The sequence below is a fragment of the Pelodiscus sinensis genome, unplaced genomic scaffold (genome assembly GCF_049634645.1).
Source record: "Pelodiscus sinensis isolate JC-2024 unplaced genomic scaffold, ASM4963464v1 ctg37, whole genome shotgun sequence".
NCBI classification, from domain to species: Eukaryota; Metazoa; Chordata; order Testudines; family Trionychidae; genus Pelodiscus; species Pelodiscus sinensis.
Genome location: NW_027465869.1, coordinates 552,043 through 575,483, shown reverse-complemented (window position 1 = coordinate 575,483; position 23,441 = coordinate 552,043). Strand labels below are relative to the sequence as shown.

The 23,441-nt window shown below is 50.6% G+C and overlaps 3 protein-coding genes across 3 annotated transcripts in view; 1 reads left to right on the top strand and 2 right to left on the bottom strand.

The window, feature by feature from the left end:
- Nucleotides 1-14,024, bottom strand: part of LOC142824070 (uncharacterized) — a 408,405-nt gene extending 394,381 nt beyond the window's left edge. Inside the window, exons 1-2 of the mRNA XM_075915810.1 lie at nt 13,759-14,024; nt 12,910-13,374 (exon numbers count right to left, since the gene is read on the bottom strand). Coding sequence (XP_075771925.1) covers nt 12,910-13,374; nt 13,759-13,908 — 615 coding nt within the window. The 5' untranslated portion in view covers nt 13,909-14,024. The remainder of the gene's footprint in view (nt 1-12,909; nt 13,375-13,758) is intronic.
- Nucleotides 1-23,441, top strand: part of LOC102457165 (uncharacterized) — a 242,837-nt gene that overhangs the window by 214,966 nt on the left and 4,430 nt on the right. Inside the window, exons 4-6 of the mRNA XM_075915813.1 lie at nt 19,313-19,428; nt 19,990-20,035; nt 21,900-22,100. Of these exons, the coding sequence (XP_075771928.1) occupies nt 21,914-22,100 (187 nt within the window). The 5' untranslated portion in view covers nt 19,313-19,428; nt 19,990-20,035; nt 21,900-21,913. The remainder of the gene's footprint in view (nt 1-19,312; nt 19,429-19,989; nt 20,036-21,899; nt 22,101-23,441) is intronic.
- LOC142824036 (uncharacterized) lies at nt 1,129-12,379 on the bottom strand. The gene is given in 10 exon segments (XM_075915779.1): nt 1,129-2,462; nt 2,464-2,569; nt 2,571-2,742; nt 2,745-3,707; nt 4,014-4,127; nt 8,758-8,817; nt 9,371-9,486; nt 10,175-10,197; nt 10,505-10,642; nt 12,371-12,379. Coding segments are annotated over 10 exon segments (1,797 nt in total). The 3' UTR covers nt 1,129-2,366.

The following is a 23,441-nucleotide window of genomic DNA, read 5'->3' as shown; positions in this document are numbered from 1 at the left end:
CCTACTCAAGAGGGCAGTGTGGATGCTCGGCAGGGATTTCTTGTGCAAGAAAGCCCTATGACTAAAATGACCATCAGAGCTTTCTTGCGCAAGAGAGCGCCTACACTGCCATGGGCGCTCTTGCACAAAAGCACAGCTCGCAGATGGCAGTGTGGATGTTTTCTTGCACAAGAACCCTTGCACAAGACGTTCTTGTGCAAGAAGCCACGAGTGTAGACATAGCTCAGGAGTGGGAGAAACTAACCATCTGCTTTATTTGCAAAGGAGAAACAAAAACTCTTGTCCCCATCCCCACCCTGCTCAGCCTGGCACTTTGCACCCCCAGCCAGGGCCGGATTAACACATGGGCTAGCAGGGGCGCCAACCTATGAAGGCACCTGATTGAAGTGGTAAGGGACGCCGCATCAGGTGCCCCCATAGATTGCCACCCTGGGGCAGAGGCATGCATGCAGCACGCGCCCGCTGCCCAGGGTGCAAGAATGGCTTGGGCCGGCCCTGCCCCCAGCCCAACTCTCCCAGGCACCCCCAGAGAGCAGCAATCACATATGGGGGGCTGGAAAGTGGAGAGACTCCCTGAGACACCAACTCAAAAGGAATCGTTCTGGGTATGTCTGCACTGAGATAGCAGCCCGGTGGCCAGGCTGTAGCTGGCCCAGCTCAGCTGTACCTGGCCTGGAGGGTTTTGGTTGGGAGATTAGAAACCTACAGACAGGGGCATCTCTGGGGGGTGGGGGGATGTCACCATGTCAGGGCAACTGTCATGCCCCCCATCTTCCTTTGCTCCAGCCCTACCACTGAGATATACTGACCATTGTCATTGCTTACACTGCACACAGAGCTTGTGGCAAAGGCTAGCATATGGTTAAAATACAATGAACATTCTGCTAAGTTATCAGAGGGGTAGCCGTGTTAGTCTGAATCTGCAAAAGCGGCAAGGAGTCCTGTGGCACCTTATAGACTAACTGAAGTGCTGGAGCATAAGCTTTTGTGGGGAAAGACCCACTTCCTCAGATGCATCTGACCAAGTGGGTCTTTTCCCACAAAAGCTTATGCTCCAACACTTCAGTTAGCCTATAAGGTGCCACAGGACTCCTCGCCGCTTTTATACTGGTAAGTTCTCATTTGTGTTGTGCTGTCTGCACATCTAACTAACCAGAGATCAAAGTGCATGACCCGATGGCTTTCATAGAGAGAGAAAACCCACAACACAGGGTAGGTTATTCAACATGTTCACATTTATAAGAGTGAAACATAAGGAAATCTGTTAAGCCTCAGAATATAGGAAATAAATCAACTGACTCCTTTTCTTCTGCAGTGGCTAAACCTGCTTTATTTCTTGCCTCATTACGTCTGTGTTAGTTAAAAAGTTCTATATGTCATTGTACTAAAACAAAAACACAAGTTCACATGAACAAATGATCTGGAGTGGTCCAGAAAACCCCAGCAGGAACTATACCCAGAGACGGAACCAGGGCTCTGAGATGGGACCAGTCACACTCTGCCGGGAGGTTCATCGGGATTTCCCTGTCCACACCAGGTCTTTTTCCTGCAGTCCTCAGATGCCGGACTTAGGACCAAAGAAACCACACTGGGATTCCTGTGTATGGGGAGCCCAGGCCACTGGTCAGTGACCCTTGGGGTGCATCTACACAGCAGCCTTATTTCGGAATTACAGTGCATGTCTACACAGCAAGCAGTTATTTGGAAATAACATCCACCTGGAGGACTTGATCTTTTGGCTGGGCTGCGTCTGAAGGAAGGAGCCAAAGACCCCAGGGTGGGGAAGAGCCCTGGTTTGTAGGGGCAGCTGGAAAATAGGTTTTAGGGGGAGTTTGTAAAAGTTTGTACTGAAGTTTCAGTGGAGCATTAACAAAGCATTTTTTGTTACCTTTGAGTTTGTAATCTGTTTGCTCTGCCTGTTCTCACTTATCACCACTTAACTCCTACAGCTTGTACTTAATAAAACCACTTTTACTTCCTATCAAGCCTAGTGTAAACAATTACTACCTATGGGAGCAATCCGTGGGCACATCCCCCTTTCATTACTAAATGGGGCTTACCCCATTCTTTGGGGTTTGATCCCATTTGGGGAGCGCGATCCCAGGAAGCTGGGCACTAAACTGCTCTCTCCTCAGACCTGAAGAGGTTCAGCATCAGTACCGCTACTCAGAGGCGGGGGTGGGGGCGGGAATCTCAACTGGGGCCTTGGCCAGGAGAGACTAAGGAGTTGCCCCAGCAGGACTGGCTGGTGAGAAGCCCCAGAGAGCAGAAAGGTGAGTGGCAGTGGCCAGATCAGTACCCTCGGAGGCCCTCCCCAAGGGGTCTCCTGGGACCACAGCCACCTAGCCAGGCAGCTTAAAGGGAATTCAAGGTATATGTTTCTCTCCTCTGTGGGTCCTCCAAAGGCTAAGGAGATTTGAGCTCTTACTGAAGCTTTCCCCACAGTCAGAATAAATGAATGGTTCTCTCCCCTCTGTGGACTGTCAAATCTTTAACAAAGTCTGACCTGTGTTTGAAGCCTTTTCTGTAATCAGAGCTTTTATAAGGCGACTCTCGTGTATGTATCCTGATGGCTAGTAACGCAGGAGCACTGACTGAAGCTTTTCCCGCAGTCAGAGCAATTGTAAGGTTTCTCTCCTGTGTGGATCCTGCTATGGATAACAAGGTCTGAGTTTCTTTTGAAGCTTTTCCCACAGTCAGAGCAACTGAAGGGTTTCTCTCCTGTGTGGGTCATCCTATGACAACAAGGTTTGTGCTGATACTGAAGCTTTGTCCACAGTCAGAGCAATGGAAAGGTTTCTCTCCTGTGTGGCTCCTCCTATGGGTAACAAGGTTTGAGCTTCTACGGAAGCTTTTCCCGCAGTCAGAGCAACTGAAAGGTTTCTCTCCTGTGTGGATCCTCCAATGGGCAATAAGTTCTCCGTTACTGCTGAAGCTTTTTCCGCAGTCAGAGCAGTAGAAGGGTTTTTCCCCGGTGTGGGTCCTCCTATGTCTAACAAGGTGTGAAATCTGACTGAAGCTTTTCTCACAGTCAGAGCAATTGAAAGGTTTCTCCCCTGTGTGGCTCCTCCTATGGGCAACAAGGCTTGAGCTACTACTGAAATTTTTCCCGCAGTCAGAGCAAGTGAAGGGTTTCTCTCCTGTGTGGCTCTTCCTATGGGTAACAAGGTTTGACTTCTGACTGAAGCTTTTCCCACAGTCAGAGCAATTGAAAGGCTTCTCTCCTGTGTGAGCCATCCTATGGATAACCAAGTGTGAGTTTGTACTGAAGTTTTTCCCACAGTCAGAGCAGTTATGGGGTGTGTCTCTTGTATGTATTTTCTGATGGTTTGTAAAGTGTGAGTGCTCACTGAAGCTTTTCCCAGAGTCAGAGCACTTGAAGGGCTTCTCTCCCGTATGGACCCTTTGATGTTCAGGAAGAGTTTCACAGTCACTAAACGTGCAGGGTGACTGTTGATGGGGGATTTCCTGTTGGACAGTTTCTGTGTTTCTTTTCTCCCGTGTGCTCCTGGAGCTACCCTGTCCCTCTCCTAGATGGTTTCCCTGCTGCTTTTCTGGGCTATGCTGACTCTCACAGCTCTCTCCTTGCTCACATATCTGGAAAACATGTCCATGAGATCGTCTCAATAATAGTCCACATGGAGACACTTGCTCCAGTCCTTCCTGCTGAAGACTCTTTCCATGGTTCTCAGTCAGTGTCCCGTCACCTGTTGGAATAGAGGAATGATCCACACAGGAGTTATTCTCCACGATGAACTGCAAGGAAACTCTAAAAGAGGAATAGAAAAGGGGACACACGCTCAAATAATGGTCAAATTATCATGAGCTGAGTTGGTTGTCCTCCTTCACAACCCTTCCACAGAGAAGAGAACCCAGCCTTTCCTCGCCCACCACACTCTTAGTGAAGTTGAAGACAAGCTGAGCAGTCAGTCAGACTTCATGAAAACACACAAGTTACATCTGCTATAAGGAGACAGAAATTGGTTTCTGAGTCAGTTTAACTGATTGCTCACCTGTCTGGGTGTTGCTGATGATCTCCCCTTCCTCACAGCTCGGAGGATCTGGGACCCGTAGCTCCTCCTCTTGCTCCACCCAGGAGATCACATCAGTTTTGGAGACTGGAAATGCTGTTTGAAGAGCAAAAAACCAAGTACTGATCTTGTTCATTAAGGTCTTTGCCATTCCTGCTTTCAGAGCCAGGATCCGAGTCACCGACCCAGAGTCCTTTCCCCACCTTGCAGAAACTGGGCTCCGGCTGGTACAAGATCCCAGGACACACTCACCTGCAGTAAAGATGTATCACTCCCGCACCTTCGGAATGGCCCAGCTCATTCCCCAGGGCAGCTAAGTGCTCTGCTGCACTCTTTAGGGTACAACTCCGACCCCCTCACAGCCCGGTCCATCCGCCTGGAATCCCACAGTTGGACAGGAACACACTGCTCAGAAGGGGAGCTCTAGTGAGGGCATGAAGGTGTGACACCAAGGTCCCCAGGTAGGGCTCAGACAGCAGCTGCCACATGGCAGGTCACTAGAACTTGGAGATGAAGGACCCAGCAGATGTCTAACTCCCCAAGTCTCTGTCCACAAAACCCCTGGCTGGTAGGCTGGGCTTGCCCTGATCTTTGGCTCAGATGTTCTATTGGGCCAGGAGGAGGCAGAGGAAGTTGCCTGAGCATCTAAGTGAATCCTTGGCTGCTTGCTTCACGCCCTGCCTATGTTGTCACTCCTGATCCCAACTGCCTGTGTCTGGATGGGCCCTGCCAGCTGCCCACAACAGTTGCCATTCCCATGGCTGCCCAGGGTGGCGCTGGGCTTCTGTTGGGGCAAGCCAGGGCGGAGCTGGGCCGTGCTGCTTCCCTGGTGCTTGTGACTGTTGCTCAGCTCCCCCTCTGCAACCTCCATTCTACTCTGCCAGCAGCAGCCTTTGTGTGGTTTCCCAGTCTGGCTCTTGTGGCCAGCCTGGCCTTTGATTTGGTGCCCCTCCAGGGTTGCACAGAATCTATCACCTTTATACCTTGTGAGTGTGTTTCCCTCAGCTTTGGCCCACCCCTTCTTGGAACTTCATTTTCTGTTCAGAAGATCCACCTGGGACATGACCATGGAGATCATTGTGCTACTGCTGTTAAATAAGATAATCATAGTCATCACATCAGAACATTCCCATTGACGTGGCACCCAGCACACTTCGCAAAAGGTTTATTGCAGCTGTGTATGTCCATTCTTTTTGAACTAGAACAGGCTGGGCTTTGGCAGAATGGTGGAACACTGGGGACCAACTAACTAGGAAAACGCATTCCTGAGCAGGAAGAGGCCAATCAACACACATCTCCACAGTAACTGGAAAAACAGTCCTAAGAGATGGCTCAGAAAGACACTGACCCTTGTGCACAAGAGCGGGATGAGGGGATAATGCATACGGATGTTTTGTTCAAAATAAACAGGCAGGAGGCTAAGGGGGTAGAACACATGGAACATACATCTTGTTTGTGTCAATGTATGAGAAGTCACAACAGGGGCATGTTGATGCTGGCTGAGGGGCAGCATTCTCACTGCTGACTTATTGGTACTGTTATTGGGTTGGGACAAGTCTCACTATACTGTGCCTAAGGAGCTGGGACACTAGCATCCTGCTCCTTTTCACAATAAACTTGGCTGAGTGCCTTAGCCTCCAAATGGAGCCTGAATCTTTCTTAGCAGCAACCCTGAACTGTGCTGCATGGATAAGCCACAGGCTCTGACAGTGCTGCTGGCATCAGAGCTCCAGAAAGAGCCACACTGAACAGCCATAACGCTCTGTGGCATTAGCAGAAATTCTAATGGCATTGCAGTCGCTGTGGGAAGAAAAATTATCGATCACAGCAGCACTGTGGAACTCTGGTGTAAATCAGGACCCAACTGTGCTATTGGGGTGCACATATGAAGCTAAGCATTATCACTCTTTAATGTAGGTATCTTTCCCAGCTCTGAGAAATAGGGACACACTATAATAGCTATTAAAGAGAGAGGTGACTGTACACAGAGGCTGCGTCTAGATTGGAATGATTTTCCACAAATGCTTTCAACAGAAAAGTTTTTCCGTTAAAAGCATTTGTGGAAAAGAGCGTCTAGATTGGCACAGATGCTTTTGCGCAAAAGCATCCGTGTCAATATAGACACGGTTTGGCGCAAGAAAGCTCTGGTGGCCATTTTCGCCATCGGAGCTTTTTTGTGCAAAACAATTTTTACCTATCTACACTGGCCCTCTTGCGCAAAAGCATTTGTGCAAGAGGGCTTTTTCCCGAGCGAGAGCATCAGTGTATTTGCACAAGAAAGCTGACAATCATACATTAGATCGTCAGTGTTCTTGCGCAAATTCAAACGGCCAGTGTAGACAGCTGGCAAGTTTTTGCACAAAAGCAGCCACTTTTGTGCAAAATCTTGCCAGCCTAGAAACAGACAGAGAGTTTAAGGGACTTGATTAAGGTCACACAGGAAGACTGTGACGGCCAGAGAACTCAACACAGGTTTCCTGAGCATGAAGCCAGACATTCACACAGGAAGAAAAAGTCCCTACTCGAAAATATTTCACTCTAAAAACACAACACAGATGATGTGATTTATCTCCACTGCACACAGAAGCAAGTGAACCCCAGAGAGAATAAAGCTGAACTCTTGAAAGGAAACCCAACCTGTGCCTGAAATGCAAGGAGAGCTCTGCTCACGTTTCTCTACTACAGAGCTACCTCGGACAAAATACTCACAGAGCGTGAACTGCCTCATCCACCCTCCCTCAGCCCCAGCATCCAGCCCCTGTCACTGGCAAGAACAGCATGTCACAGAGACTAGCTACAGGCAGAAAGGACTTAGGGAACTGCACCCACCTTCCACTGGCTCAGCCCACTGCCACAAGGGGAACCTGCAGGCACAAAGATCAGACAGACCAAGAGCCAGACCCAGACCTCTAGTACCTGCTGTTCCTGCCTGAGCCCTTCTACTCACACCTCCAGCCAAGGCATAAGATGGGCAAGATAGGGGGGAAGCGCACTGAGACCTTAGCTGTGGGAAGAGCAGCTCCACTGTTACGCCCCTCAACCTGCTTTCCCTGGGAGGCAGTATGGAGGGGACAGTCTTTCACAGAAGAGCCAGGATTATTGGGGCAGATACTCATGATATTGGGGGCAAAGACAATGAATGATATTCAACCAAACCCAACCCAGCTACTCCAGAGCCCACCCAGCTTCCGATACCCGAGGGGACAGGAATCCTTACTCAGCCAGTTCACAGCCTCATAATTCTCCTGCATCACATTCCTGTAGAGGGCTCTCTGGCCTGGGTCCAGCAAAGCCTATTCCTCCTCAGAGAAATACACAGCCACCTCTTGGAAGCTAACCAGCTCCGCCACAGCCATTTCCTGTCCCTGGCTCTGAAGACCGGGGGCTGAGCTAGAGACAGACATGGCTGTTCTGCAGCCTCGCAGGGGGAGAAGGCAAATTGGAGACATTTCAGAAGGGGCTTTAATCCTTTCCACACCCCCATTCTCCCCACACTCTGTCCCTAGTGACGTGACACACGTGTTAGATTCTACCACTGTGGACAAAAGTTTTAGTCTAGATATTCCATTAATAGCGCACGGGATTTAGATCCCAAATCCATATTCATTTCTCTCTGCACCTGGCTTGAGTTACAAGATTACTGCATCTGCAACAATGGGATATAGTTCTCAGCACCCAGTGTTTCTGATAACAAGCCACATATTCACCTGCCTGAACATGGACATAGGCCAAATGTAGGCTGTTGTATTTGAAAGCCTTAGTCTTCATTCACAGATTTGCAGCATAAACATTGCTCTCATCTCACAGAGATGTTATAATCCCTTTCCAAAACAGAGAATCAGTGAAGGTAAGCATCTGAATGGTGGTGTTATTATTAAATACGTGTGCTTATTATTAAACACTTGCGCTGAGTGTTTGCAGGATGAGATCTTAAGATTCATGGGATCAGAAGATATCCTCAGTTATGCAGTCTGACCCCCTCAGTGGCACAAGCCATTACACTTAGTCCAGTTACCCAGGCACAAAGCTCTGTTTCCCCACAGTGTATTTTCTAGAAAGTCCCCCCAGTGATTTGAAGACATCAAGAGCTGGGAGAATCCACCTGTTCTTTGTTCATTTGTTTCAGCAGCTAAACCGCTTCCCTATCAAACATTTGTGCCTCTTTTGTCTAAAATAGTCTGGCTTCAGCTTTCAATTATGGCTCTCACTGAGCCGTATCCACTCGACAGGGTGGGTAATTCATTTTCATGGGGTGGCCAAACGGAAAGTGGCTGAGAGCTGTACTCTTCCGTGACATAAATGCAGGAAATGGAGGATCCGGGATGGGCACTGGGAGGAGGAGGATGCATGGGGTAACGGTTTGGGATACAGGACAGATAGAGGGGTCTAGGAGGGAGTTTGGGTGAAGGAGCCTTTCAGCCTATTTATTGTTTGAAACCAACCTTATATTGAAACTGACTGAGCAGTGAAATCTGAGCCTGAAGGTGCCGTCTGTTTTGTGCTTTAGCTTCGCCCCTTTAGCATCACAAACCTATCGACCAGTGTTTCTCCAAATGTCCACAGGTCCCCATGCAGCAAATCTCGGGCTCCTCATTGATCACTGGGTGATTTAGGGCTCTGTGCACCGTGGTCACTGGGTTTGGTTGGTAACTCCAATGACAATCCCATGAAGATGTTTTCACAGGAATTCTCACATCACTTAAAGAATTTCCACCAGCAAACTCACCTTGTTTGAAAGCTCCAAGCGATTTTCCTCTTGCTCTCTCCAGTGCAGAGGGCAGAGTGTCTAGTGGGGGAAGGGATAAGAGAGGTGAGATTCCAGGCTCTCCTGTTCATAACAATGTCCCACTCTGAACTCTGCATTTCAATTCTATAAGAGACACACTCAGGTATTTAGTATGAAAAGAGTCTGAAACTTTCATTTCCTCTCTCACTCGGGCACCTTCCAGCAATGGAGCCAACATCCCTGCAGCCTCACACCTGTCCCAGGAGAGACAAGCTGAAAATGAGATTTCCTCTTCCCTCCTCATCCCCTTCCACTTGGTTTCCCATTCACTTACTGCCTCTTGTCATAACCTGGAGCTGTGGTGGCGGAACACGTGGCCATCACAGTAACTTTAGCCATTTTGATCTCTGAATGGGAGGTTCAGTGTTTGCAAACCCCTGGTTCTATCTGTAAGCATGTGGGTCTGTTCGCTCAGTGTCTCTAAGGAGAGCAGACTGACGGGGCCATCATTCTCCACGAGGGAATTGAGGCAGGGGAAGTTTGGCTTCAGAGGCCAGATTCAATAGTCTCAGATACTTGAACCGCTTTCCCCTCATCCATCCCTTCCAGGTACCTTTGAACTCCCTCAGAGTCTCCGACAGAGCAATCGTTTTCTGGGAGAAACCTCTGACTTGTTCTTCCAGTTCAGGGGAAATCTCTTCCGGCAGCTGGAACTGCCCCGTCTCACACCTGGACAGAAACAATTCAATGTGATTTTATGTCATTTACAGCTGATAAGTTCTGGCTAGTAAGTCTCAGCTCTAACAGGCCTGGAGTTAGAATTCCTCCAATTCTCGCAGCCTGAGAACAGGGACAACACATTCCATGGCCATGCAACCTTCCCCTCAAAGATCCCATTTCTGTTCTTCACTTCTGTCCTGGGAAGACTGGCTAGGGGTGTAAAGGGGAATAGAGTCTCCATGGCCAACTCACTCCTTGGCCTCTAGATGCTGAGGGATAGGAGGTTCCCATGTGAAGGGCTGAAGGAATCTGTCCAGTAGGGATTAGATTGAGACACCAGCTCCCCTCAACCCAGCTCCTTCCACACAGGTCTCCAAACAGCCCTCAAGTGGGACAGACTCTTGATCCCTGCTGTCCTGGGCTGAATGTGCTCAGTATCCAGCAGTGACAGGCCCATGTTCCACCCCACAGTCCTGCGGCAACCAATCCCCAGGGAGGTGACAGCTCTAAGAAACACTTGATCCTGAATGGGGAATTCCAGAGTCTAAAGTGCGAGGATGAGACCCTCAGAATTAAATGCGTCAGAGATATTCATGTCTAACATCTGGCTGTAGAGCTCTGGGGAGATGTGGTGCTAACATCCGCTCCAAGCCTTTTCCCTGCTCTGTGCAGTGTGAGGGGAGTGAGAGCCACGTACCTACTCAGGGCGCTTCTGCCATCCTAGAAAAAAGACACAGAAAAGAATCTCAGCCCCATTGGACACACACAGGGGACCTCTGAGAAGGGATTTTACAAACCTGGAAAGAGAGGCCCTGCCCTGGCCCCAGGAACATGGATCCCCTGAGTGAATGGGGCTTTGCCATCTCTAATAGATCTGTGCCTGTAACTCGACAAAGCACAAGAGTCATTCACATGGCAGCAATGCACAAGGTGTTGCACTGAGATCTGACAACTGGGACTGAGCACTTGTGATTCAGAAGCCTCTCTTCGCTGTGTGAGGGCTGAGATGTTTGTCCCTCAGTCTCACCTGCAAGAATTCACTTGCTGGGTTCTGACATGTCCCCTCCAGCTCACCGATCCCCTCGCTGATACGGGAAATCTGCACAGAGAGGTTCCTGACAGTGTCAATCTGGAACCTCACGACCGCCTCATCTAATTTCTCCAGCTGCACTCATGCACTGACACGGATGCTCAAGGCCTTTTTACACATGGATCTCAGCCAACGATTCATAATCCAGGAGAAACACAAACAAGCCCAACCTCACCAAGGCCACACAGGAGTCTGCCTCCTAACACAGCCCTCCCACTGCCAGTCCCTGCTGGTCCATAGCCACAAGCACTTACCAGATACTCCTGGCTTTTCCCTTCTGCTGTTGTTTTTCTTCTCAGCAGCTTTTCTCTCTCCTCCTTCAGAGTCTTCAAATGAGTCTCCAGTTTTTCCCTGAAGAAACAGATATAAGCACGAGGACAAACCACATTAGATGTTGGGAGCCTATTTGTCTGCCTTTAAGAGAATCCCAGTTTTGTGGAACTCTGCCCCTGTCCAGCAGGATCTCAGCCCTGGACATGGCTTCGTCGATAGAAAAATACACAGGAGGAGACTGCAGACGCAGGAGGACACCTACGAGCATGGGGGACAGATCGGTGGTGGCACCTTCATAAAGAATGATACAGGTGGTTAACAATACTAATCATGTAACCGATTACAATGTTATCAGTGACAGTATTTTTTAACCTGCTGACAGGCAGGGTTGGTAGTGGAAATGGGCTCTCCTGGGGCCAGGGATCTCTTGCGAGGTCTGCCGGGGTGGCCACAACAACTGCTGGCCAATGGGAACTCCCAGCAGCTGCAGGCTGATGTTAGCTGCCAGAGGCAAGTGGGCACTTCAGGGGCAGTGGGGAGTTTAACCGGTAACTGGTACAGATAAACATTAACTCATCAGTTAACCAGTTTGAACTCTTGCTACAATCCAGTTGAATCCCAGTTCTGCCTGGCATATACCTGTGCTTCCTGAAACCCTGCTATGGGTGGAGTGAAGGCGCTCGGGGCCCCACACAGCATCCAGCCCAGCAACCTCATCTAGTGCCAGCTGCTGCATCAGAGTTTAACCCCTCATGGAGCAGCCATGAAGTTCAGCATCCCAGTGGGAAACCTCTTCTCCCTGCTGAGCCTAGGGCTTTATCAAGGCATCTTTCTCTCCTAAGAGCCACACTTCATCACTGTTCAGTGATGCTGAGGGACAGGGAGCAGTGTAGTCTATCAATTGGACCAGGGTTCAGGACCAAACTCTATCCCTGATGTGTTTGGTGACTATGAGCAACTTGCTGCCCCACCTTCCCTTCCCACATTTTGTCTAACTGGACTGTGACCTGCTCAGAGCAGGGACTTTCCCATGCTGGGTGTTGTGCAGGGCCTAGATGTCATTGCGGATCTATAAGGCAAATGACAGCTTATTATTCCTGTTCATCCAATCAGTAACAGCTTGTAACCTCCTCTTCTCCAGTCCCAAGGCAGCTCACTGACAGAGTGGCCTGTAGCACCTGTCATCTAAACCTCTCCCTTGTGCAAACACCCCTCCTGCCACCAGTGAGGGCTGGGTTTCAGGATTTAGAGCCTCAGAGAAACATTTCCCACATCAGGTATCTGTAAAGACTTGACATAAGTTGCCACAAAGCCATAACATTTTCTTTTTACTGCATCTCTTGAATCATGAAGGCTTTACAGAACTGGTCACCAACCAGTAGATCGGGATCTATAGGTAGATCTTGGAGCCTCTGACAGGTGATCTTTACTGGTTTGGCTAAGAGGCTATCAAGTGCAGCACTTCAGCTGCCCCCTCTCCCTGCTGCTGCACATCTCCTGCCCTTTGCCTTGAAGCTGTTTCCTTCTCACACTCTGCATTCTATCTCCACAAACAGAGGGAGTGTGTAGGCTGCTTTTGAGAGTGGTGCAGGTGTGAGCCTTTCTTAGCCCCACTGCACCACCATAGAGGAGCCACCTGTGGTAAGCAGTGTTCAGCTGGAGCCTGTATCCTGAATCCCTGTTCTAGTCATGTACCTCTCCTGCACCCCAAGCCTCTTCTCTAACCCTGAGCCCCCTGAGCTCAAATTGCCTTACAGAGCGTGAACCCCCTCCTGCATCCCAGCCCTCTGCCCCTGCCTGATGAAAGGGAGATAGGATGGGGGAGGGAGAAGGGATGCAGTGAGCAGAGGCGGGGCCTCGGAAAAGGGTCACAAAGGAGGTGGGGCAAGGGTATTTGGGTTTGAGGTAGATCCTGGATTGTACTTAAATTCAAAAAGGCTGAAGACCAGTGCTGGAGACCACTGCTTTACACTGGTTGGTTCACATCCGCGTCTGGTAACAGTCAGTGAAATTAGCTTGTAATTAAAACACAATGTTAGTTCCCATCACACTGGACAGTAACTCTGTACCTTGTACTCCTGGGCAGCTTCCTGTAAGGGCACCACCATGTGAGCCTGGGATCTGTCACACCCCACACAGATGGGAGTTTGATCCTCTTCACAGAACAGCTTCAGAGCCTCCTGGTGCTCCCCACACACCCCGTCCCATCTTGCTCTCTTTGCTGCCTGGAAACTCAGCGGCTTGGCTAGTTCCACCACGTTTACCAGCTGCCTGTTGGGCTGGAGGGGTCCCTGCTGCTCAGTGTCTCTGCCCTGAGGGCTGAGGGGGGCCTGGCAGGAATTGTGCCCACACTCCAGAGCGACAGGGGCTGTGAAATCCTCCAGACAGACGGGACGCGGCGCTTCCTCCCGGACACTTTCCACGGGGCTCTCTGCAGCCATGGCTGCCTCTGGGCTGGGGACCGGGGCCGTGTCACTGTCCTGAGCTCGGCAGTGGGGGGGCAGGTCCGGGGGCGGGTGCGAGAGGTGCCAGCACTGAGGACAAAAAAACCCATCAAAATTAAAAACCGAAAAAGCCCCAAAAGCTTCGCTCCCCCCTGCAGGGTCCATTGGGCCTCCCCCGCTAACTGCCCCGGCCAGAACCGCCCCCCCATCGCTGCGCCCCTCAGGCCAGGGCCCCTCCAGTGTTCAAATCCTCCCCCCTCGCACACTCTGCAGCCCCCTCACAGCCCCGCCCGGCACCACCCAGCTCCCCCCTCCCCGGCCAGGCTAGCGCGAGCATCAGGAAGCGCCAACACCCCGAGCGGGGGAGGCCATTGCCCAGCCGACCCGACCCCCTCCCTGCCCTGCGCCGGACCCGCCCTGCCCCCAGCTCCCTCCTGCGCCCCGCCGCGAGTAACGGCCCCAACGGCCCCTCACAACGGCTCCCGGCTCAGGGAGCGCGGCGCATGCGCAGTAACCGCGGCGCAGTCTGGTCCCTTTCCCTGCCCGCGCGCGGAGCGATGGGCGGGACCCGCCGAAAACCCGACCGCGGCGGAGTAGAACGGGGCGGCCCGTCAGACCGCGCATGCGCAGCAGCTCCGTGACTCCGACCAGACTCCAGCGCCAGGGCTTCGCTCAGACCGGGCGCTTCTTGGCCCCGCCCCCCCGGCCAGAGGCTACTTCCGCGTCTCGGAGCCCGGGCCGGCTCGCAGGTGGGGCGGGGCTTTTGCAGCGCGTGGAGCAACCCGGGGGATTCCCTCCCTACCGGGCTGGGAGCGGGGGGGTGTCCCGAGGTGGGCGGGGCCGGCGCGCGCTGCTGGGGTTGCAGGGTTCGCTCTGGGCCTCACGTGGCTACGTGGGCGGGGAGGTTGCGGCGGGTGCGCGCGCGGGGCGCTGGGACCGGCCCTTTGTTGCGGGGGCGGGGCCGAGAGATGCCCACGTGGGCCAGTCCCGGCTTCTGCCCAGCGCGTCTGGTTGGTCCCAGGCCGGCGCGCGGTGGGGGGCGGGGGATGCTCACCTGAGAGGCGATGCCACTGCGGGCGCCTGCCCGGGCAATGCGCATGCGCAGCGGTTCTGGCGCAGCCCTGGCCCGTCTCTCTGCCCGCGCGCTGTGAGTGTCCCGAGGCGGCTTCGCGTGGACTTGGCGGGGCAGATGCGGGGGGCGGGGCTCGGGCGGGGGCGGGGCAGACTCAGGTCTGGTGGGGGGAGGGGCGGCAGGTAAACTCTGCAACACCGAGAGCAAAGCCCCAGCGCGGGGGGGGGGTTAAAGCAGCTTCCCCAGGGGGTGAGTCAGAGAGTGGCCCCGGCTTCAACATTTATTTTAATCGCTTATTCACCTGGGATTCACCAAATCACATTGCAGAACAGGAGGGTGATGGGGGGGGGGGGGAAGGAAGGAAGGTAAGTGTCTGTGAATTGATGATATTAGAGGTGGGGAGAGTGGGATGTTTGTGAGTTAATGGTATTACAGGTGATAATTGGGGAAGCTATCTTGGTAATGGGTAAGATAGTTCAAGTGTTTGTTCATTCCTTCTCGGAGAGTGTCGAATTTTAACATGAATGACAGTTCAGAAGATTCCCTTTCAAGTGCAGATGTAAAAGGTCTTTGTAGCAGAATGCAGGTGGTTAAGTCATTGAGAGAGTGTCCTTTCTGGTTAAAATGGCAAGAAACTGTTTTTTCTTTGTGATCTTGTCTGATATCTGTTTTGTGGGCATTAATCCTTTGGCGAAGTGTCTGAGATGTTTGTCCAATGTACATAGCAGACGGACACTTTCGGCACATGATAGCATAGATTATATTTCTGGATGCGCAGGAATATGTGTTCTTGATCTTATAACTCACTTGGTTAGGTCCAATAATGGTATCAGAAGAATGAATATGTGGACAAAGCTGGCAACGGGGTTTGTTGCAAGGGAAGGTACCAGGGTTGGTATTAGTGTGGTATGTCCTGTGGTTGTTGGTAAGAATCATCTTGAGGTTAGGTGGTTGTCTATAGGAGACTTTGGGTCTGTCTCCCAGAGCCTCTTAGAGTATGGTATCCTGTTCCAGTATAGGTTGTAGTTTATTGATAATGTGTTGGACAGGTTTAAGTTGGGGGTTGTAGGTGATGACAAGTGGTGTTCTATTGTTGGTTTTCTTGGGTCTGTCTTGAAGTAGATGGTTTCTAGGTATTCGTCTGGCTCTTTCAATTTGCTTTTTTATTTCTCTGGGTGGGTACTTGAGGTTTATAAATGCTTGGTAGAGATCCTGAAGCTTCTGGTCTCTGTCAGTGGGATTAGAGCAGATGCAGTTGTATCGAAGGGCTTGGCTATAGACGATGGATGGTGCGGTGTGTTCTGGATGGGAGCTGGAAGCATGTAGGTAACTGTATGAGTCGGTGGGTTTTCTGTAGAGGGTGGTGTCTAATTTTCCATTGTTGATTTGTATTGTGGTGTCCAGGAAGTGGATATCTCGTGTAGAATGGTTCCCCCCCCCCCCCGCATCCCCCTCCTGTTCTGCAATGTGATTTGTCCTTTTCATATGTGTTCATTTTTTGTAATTGTATCCTTTGCTATATATGGTTGTGACTATTTTCTTCCACTATTTGATCTGAGGAAGTGGGTCTGCCCCATGAAAGCTCATCATCTAATAAACCATCTTGTTAGTCTTTAAAGTGCTACATTGTCCTGCATTTTGCTTCAGCTACCCCAGACTAACACGGCTACATTTCTATTACTATTCTACATGCTATATAAACACTTATAATATAATTCTATATTATATGTACACCTATATTATACATTTTTCAATGATGGAATTTAATGATAGTCACTGCCTTCATTTATAAAGATGAAGAGGGACCAAATTAAATACCAGTCAGATTACAGAAATATATTTCTTTTGTCCACATTCATGGTGTTCATTTTTCCATTGTAATGATCAATTTCCAAAATGTTTGTTCAACCATAGGAGCATCTTTTTTCAAATTAACCAATCCTTGCTTGTCTCTGGAAAAAAATGAGTCCATCACATGGAAGAATCTCTGACAGGCAGCTGATGGAGACAGAGGTCTGTTGGCCCTGGTGCACAGCACGCTAATTCTAGAAAAAGAGTGCAGCAGCTCCATGGTCTCTCCTGAAGATGCCAAATACCCATCAACCTTCTTTGTAGTTTCATTCGTCTAAAATGACAGTCTTACCTTTTCTAATCCCAGTTTCATGCATGTTCCAAGTGGTCCTAACATCTGGCATCAAGATGTCAGCTCTTATTAGCTCCAGGTCCTCAATTATTTCTCCAAAACATTTCTGAATGGTGCACTGAAGTCCATCTACCAGTGGCCTCAAGATGGCATCTTGTTCCTTTGCAGTTTTGAAACCATCAAGTATAATTGAAACTTAAAAAACAAATGGTTTGGTAGCACTTTATAGACAACAAACATATGGATGGTATCATCAGTTTTCGTGGGCACAGGCCACTACTTCAGATGACCGGAGTTTTGAGTTTAGGCTGTACAGATGTATTTATTTTGGCTCTGCACAGCCTAAAGTCAAAACTCAAGTCATCTGAAGAAGTGGGCTGTGCCCACGAAAGCTCGTGATACTACATATATGTTTTGTTAATCTATAAAGTGCTACCAGACTGTTAGTCTGTACAGGATAATTGGAAAAAAATAAATCTCTGCTACCCCCTGAAGCTGGTATAATTCACGCAGCTGCACTCCATTCCATTAGTGTGCTTATCTGTGCTTGGATAATATTTAGTGCTTTCACCAATGGGCCCATAACCATGGCATATTCTGCCAATAAAACCAGCTCTGCTAGATTCAGCCTTTTGACCAGCCAATACGTAATGTTAATAAAAATACAGAATGATCAGCGGGGGGGGGGGTTTAACAAAAAGAAAAGCATAAAGCAAAGAACTGCTTCTTGCATACTAAATGTAGAGTCCTGAGAACACATTTCTCATGGATCTTTCTTGTTCATTCCGTATGCACCGAATTCTCTCCACAGCCATGAACACAGAGTTCCATCCTTTCTGGCATGGCCGAATGAACTGTGGCTTGTATTCTGCTTCCACCATTTTTGCTCCAATTGCTGAGTGTTCAGTTTTAATTTATAGTGCTTAGCATCTGGCAAAAGTGGGCCTGGCCATCTTTTGTTAGGGGTCATTTGATTCTTCTTGTACCACATCTATAAATGAAACTAGATTCTGCAAGTGGCAGGCTCAATGTTGGTGTTTTGGTACAATTTATTCACGGTTGTTATCGCTGTCAGGGATGTCTTCAGTTTTCTGAAATTCAGCTTATCAACATGAAACCCTGTTGTTGAAAACACAGTTGAAACACACCTCCTCCTCCCTCTCCCCCCCAAAAAAACCCCAAGCCACATTAATATGTCCCCCAATTGATATACCATGCTGGGAACAATACATTGAGGGGATCCTGGGAGAAGCAGTGACTCCACCCCCGAGCCAGACATCCTCTGGTCCATCCCTCTCCTGTCCCCTGCACTCCAGGCCCCCCATCCAGCCCCCAGCTGCTCTCCACACGTGAGGATTCCCCTGCCCTTGGCCCCATTTCTGCAACATGCTAAGCAGTGGGGCAGCCGTTCCAGCCAGGCACTGGAGGGAACTGGGTGCGAGGGGGGACAGAAGGGAAGGGGCTTGGATTAAAGTTAGGAAGCCTGGTCAGTGGCCAACCCTGTTCACCGTGCTGCCCAAGAGTGGTTCTTGTTCTGCCCTGGCCCAGCTGATCCCCCCCTCCCCCAGTTGCTCCAATGCTAAGAGCCGGATATGCCGACTCAGGGACCTCCCCGATGGGCTGCACAGGGGCTGGTAGGGAGCCTGTGGAGCCGCAAACTGGGTGTTCCGACAGCCTGGGCCAGTGGCGCTGCCTGGCATTTCCAGAAGCCTGTTGGGCCAGGGGCTTTCAGTCCCAAACTGGACACCTGCCTCCCTCATCCCTCCCCCTCTCGCCCTGCCCCCATCCCCTCACAGCTCCCCTCTCCCACCCCTCATAACTTCTGCTCCTCAGCTAGGGAGAGCCACTATGCAGGCACAAGTGCTGGGGTCCAGCCATCCGATCTGGGTGTAACTTGGCATGTGCATTGCTGCCACGCGCGTGACTGTTGTGCTTTGCAGTCACAGGCACAGAGCTATTAGAGATGGCAAAGCCCCATTAGCTCAGGGAATCTATGGCCCTGGGGCCAGGTCAGGGCATCTCTTCTCCATATTTGCAAATTGCCTTCCCTGTGTGTGTCCAGTGCAGCTGAGATTCTTTTCTGTCTCTTTTCTCTAGGACGTCAGAAACAGCTTGAACAGGTAGGTGGCTCACACTCCTGTCATACTGCACAGCGCAGGGAAAGAGCTTGGAGCTGATGTTGGCACCACATCTCCCCAGGGCCCTACAGCCAGATGTTGGATAGAAATGTCTCTGACTCCCTTAATTCTGAGGGTCTCACCCTTGTACAGCAGACTCTGGAATTCCCCATTCAGGGGCACAGTCTGACTTCAGATATTTCCTAGAGCTGTCACCTCCCTGGGGACTGGCTGCCTCAGGATTGGAATATGGGTCTGTCACTGCTGGGCACTGGGCACATTTAGACCAGGGCAGCAGGGACCAAGAGTCTGTCCTACCTGAGGGCTGTTTAGAGACCTGTGTGGAAGGAGCAGGGGAGGGAGAAGCTGGTGTCTCAGTCTGGTTCCTAGTGGGCAGATTCCTGCAGCCCTTCACATGGGAACCTCCTGTTCCTCATTGCCTGGAGGCCAAAGAGTAAATTGGCCATTGAGACTCAATTCCACTTTTGTCCCCAGCTGGTGTCTCCGGGCCAGAGGTGAAGAACAGCAGTGGGACCCTTCAGGGGAAGGTTGCACAGCCATGGGCTGTGTTTCCCCTGCTCTCAGGCTGGGGGAATTCAAGGAATTCTAACTCCAGGCCTGTTAGAGCTGAGACTCACTAGCCAAATCTTATCATCTGTAAATGAAATAGAATCACATGGAATTGTTTCTGTCCAGGTGTGAGACGGGGCAGTTCCAGCTGCCAGAGGAGATTTCCCCTGACCTGGAAGAACAAGTCAATTCTTTCTCCCAGATAACGACTGCTCTGTCGGAGACTCTGAGGGAATTCAAAGGTACCTAGAAGGGATGGAGTAGGGGAAAGTTCTTTAACTATTAGAAACTATTGAATCTGGCCTCTGAAGCCAACCTTCCCCTGCCTCAATTCCCACATGGAGAATAATGGCCCCATCATGCTGCTCTCCTTAGAGGCACTGAGCAAACAGATCCAACTGCTTGCAAATAGAGCCAGGGGTTTCCAAACTCTGAGCCTCCCGTTGGTGTCAAGGGATCAAAATAGGTAAAGTTAATGTCATGGCAATGTCTTTGCCCCAACACAGATCTAGGTAATGACAAGAGGTGGTAAGTGACTGAGAGAAACCAGGTGGGAGGGGATGAGGAGGGAAAAGTAAATCTCACTTTCAGTTTGTGTCTCCTGGGGTGGGGATGAGGCTGCAGAGATGTTGGCTCCATTCCTGGGAGAGAGGACATGGAAGATTTCGGACCTTTTCATACTAAACACTTGAGTGTGTCTCTATCTGGTCTCTGATACAAGTGAAATGCAGAGTTCAGCATGGGGACATTGTTATAAAGAGGAGAGTCTGGAATCTCACCTCTCTTATCCCTTCCCCCACCAGACACTCGAGAGAGCAAGAGGAAAATCCCTGGGAGCTTTCAGACAAGGTGAGTTTTTCAGGTGGAGAGTCTTTAAATGAGAAAATTCCTGTGAAAACATCTTCATGGGATTGTCATTAAAGTTACCAACCAAACCTAGCAACCACAGTGCACACAGCTCTAAATCTCACTCAGTGATCAGTCCCAGGGGCACTGCACGGGGCCTGTGAACAAACAATAAATAGGCTGAAAGGCTGAGAGCTGACTGGCTTCTGTGGTATCAGTTTGTTCATGGCGAAAAACTGCCAGATACGCAAGGGCTCTTTGGTCTAGTGCAGGCCTGAGCAAAATACAGCCCATGGGCCGGATCCAGGTCGCCAGGCCATCTGATCCGGCGCACTGATGCTTGGCAAGCAATGGGCTACTTCCATACTTGCCACTTCCCACCTACAAGCCACTCAGAAAGCAAAGGTGAGCCTGGAGGTGAAGGGGGAAGGCTACAGGCCCTGCTTCCATCTCCAGGACAATCTCATTGGCTGGCTTCTGGCCAGAAAGGAAGAACCGTGCCCTCTCCTCTCCAGCTCCTAGTTATTCACACACCCACATGGCCCTGCTGCCTGTGCAAGGGTTGGGCAGGCTCCTTGCCTGCCTCAGAGAGGTGCTTGGTTGCTGGTCGGGAATCACTCAGGTAAGTCTCCTGGCCAAAGCTTGCCTCTGGCACCCCAACCTCTCCCTTCCCCTCCTAATTCTCTGCTCTCCACTCCTGCCTCCCACTCCACATACCCAAACTCTTTGTTCTCTTCCTGCATTCAAGTATGCAAGAAGCTCTTCGTGGTCAGAAACCCTTAGCCCCTTATTTGTCCACTCAGCCACTTCTCTAAATTAACCTTACTTTAAATATCTCATGAGTAGTTGGCTAATCCAATGCCCCAGATCACACCTGCCTCCTTAACCAAACTCCTTCCCAGACCCCTCTTTCCCTCCTGCATCCCAAACCCTCACCCAAAGCTCCTTTCTTCCCCCAGTGTCCATCCCATTCACTGTATTTCCTGCTTAATGTCTTGGAAGAGTGCAGCTCTCAACCACTTTCCAAAATCTTGGGAGTGCCTCCCCCCCATCAAAATGAATTACCCATCCCTGGTCTAGTGGATACAACTCAGTGAGAGCCAATAACTGAAAGCTGCAGCCAGAGAATTTCAGGCTAGAGAGGAGGCACAAATATTTGATGGGTAAGAGGATTCACTGCTGAAACAAATGACCAAAAATCTGGTGGGTTCTCCATCTCTTGATGTCTTCAAATCAGCACTGGGCAAATTTATAGAACACATGCTGTGCTGAAACAGCTTTCTGCCTGGGCAGCTGGGCTAAGTGTAATGGTTTGTGCCGCAGAGGGGACAGACTGCATGGCTAACGATATCTTCTGATGCCATGAATCCATGAATTTTATGGTCTTATCTTGCAAACACTCAGCACATGTGTTTAATAATATGCATCTGAATACTCATATTAACTTCACTTCCTCTCTGTTGTGGAGAGAGTTTATAAAGTCTGTGTCAGATGAGAGAACCAAAGTTTGGGCTGCAAATCAATGCATGAAGACTAAGGATTATAAATACTGCAGCCCAAAGTAAATTAAACCTATGTCCGTATTCAGGCAGATGAATATGTGGCTTGTTAGCGGAAACACTGGGTGCTGAGAACTGAATCCCATTGTTGCAGGCAAAGTAATGTAACTCAAGCCAGGTATTGAGAGAAATAAATACGGCTTTCGGATCTAATGTGTGGTGTTTATGGAATATCTAGAGTCAGAGTTTGCCCAAAACTGCAGAGTCCAGCATGTTTTTCACCAGGGACAGAGTCCGAGCAGAATTGGGGTGTGGAAAGGATTAAAGCCCTTTTTGAAATGTCTCCAATTCCCCTTCTCCCCTGCCAGGCTGCAGAACACCTATGTCTGACTCCAGCTCAGCCCCCAGCCTGCAGAGCCAGGGACAGGAAATGGCTGTGGCAGAGCCGGTGACCTTCGAGGAGGTGGCTGTGTATTTCTCTGAAGAGGAGTGGGCTCTGCTGGACCCGGGTCAGAGAGCCCTCTACAGGGATGTGATGCAGGAGAATTACGAAGCTGTGAGCTGGCTGGGTGAGGATTCCTATCCCCTTGTGTAACAGAAGCTGGGTGGGCTCTGGAGCAGCTGGGTTGGGTTTGGTTCAGGGTCCCTCAGGGTATGTCTACACTACAAAGTTAATTTGAACTAACAGACGTTAGTTCGAATTAACTTTAATAGGCGCTACACTAGCGCTCCGCTAGTTCGAATTTAAATCGAACTAGCGGAGCACTTAGTTCGAACTAGGAAAACCTCATTTTACAAGGATTAAGCCTAGTTCGAACTAGCTAGTTCGAATTAAGGGGTGTGTAGCCCCTTAATTCGAACTAGTGGGAGGCTAACCCTCCCCAGGTTTCCCTGGTGGCCACTCTGGCCAACACCAGGGAAACTCTATTGCCCCCCTCCCGGCCCCGGACCCCTTAAAGGGGCACGGGCTGGCTACGGTGCCCGTGCCAGGTGCAAGCCTGCCAGCACCCAGCCAGCAGACCCTGCACCTGGCACGGCTCGAGCCAGCCACCCGATGCCCCCCAGCCCTCCCCCTTTTCCTGGTGCCAGGCTGGCGGCTCCCGGGAGCTTGCCCGGGACCGCAAGAGGCGGGCACCTGCCTGGGCTAGTGCAGACATCGTGGACCTTGTCCACGATCTCTGCACTAGGCACAGGAAAGTGGCCGGCTAGGGCAGGAGAGCTGCCAGCCTGGCCACCCAGGAGCAGGTGTGCAAGAGAATCAAGGGGGTCCACTGAGACCCCCGATCCTGAGCCCTGAGCTTACAATGGCCGTACTGGGTCAGACCAAAGGTCAATCTAGCCCAGTAGCCTGTCTGCCGACAGCGGCCAACCCTAGGGACCCTGGAGGGGATGGACTGAAGACAGTGACCCAGCCATTTGTCTCGTGCCATCCCTCTCCAGCCTTCCACAAGCCTTGGGCAGGGACACCACTCCTACCCCCGGCTAATAGCACTCCATGGACCCAACCTCCATGACTTGATCTCACTTCCCTTTAAACTCTGTTCTAGTTCTAGCCTTCACAGCCTCCTGCAGCAAGGAGTTCCACAGGTTGACTCTTTGCTTTGTGAAGAACAACTTTCTGTTACTAGTTTGAAGCCTGCTACCCATTCCTTTCCTTTGCTGTCCTCTAGTCCTTCTTTATGGGAACTAATGAAGAACTTTTCTGTATGCACCCTCTCCACCCAACTCCTGCTTTTAGAGACCTCTATCCTGTCCCCCCTCCGTCTCCTCTTTTCTAAGCTGAAAAGTCCCAGTCTCTTTAGCCTCTCTTCATATGGGACCTGTTCCCAACCCCTGATCATTTTAGTTGCCCTCCCCTCTCCCAGCCTCTCTCTTCCCCTCTGTGACGTAGTGGGGGTACCTGGCTGGTT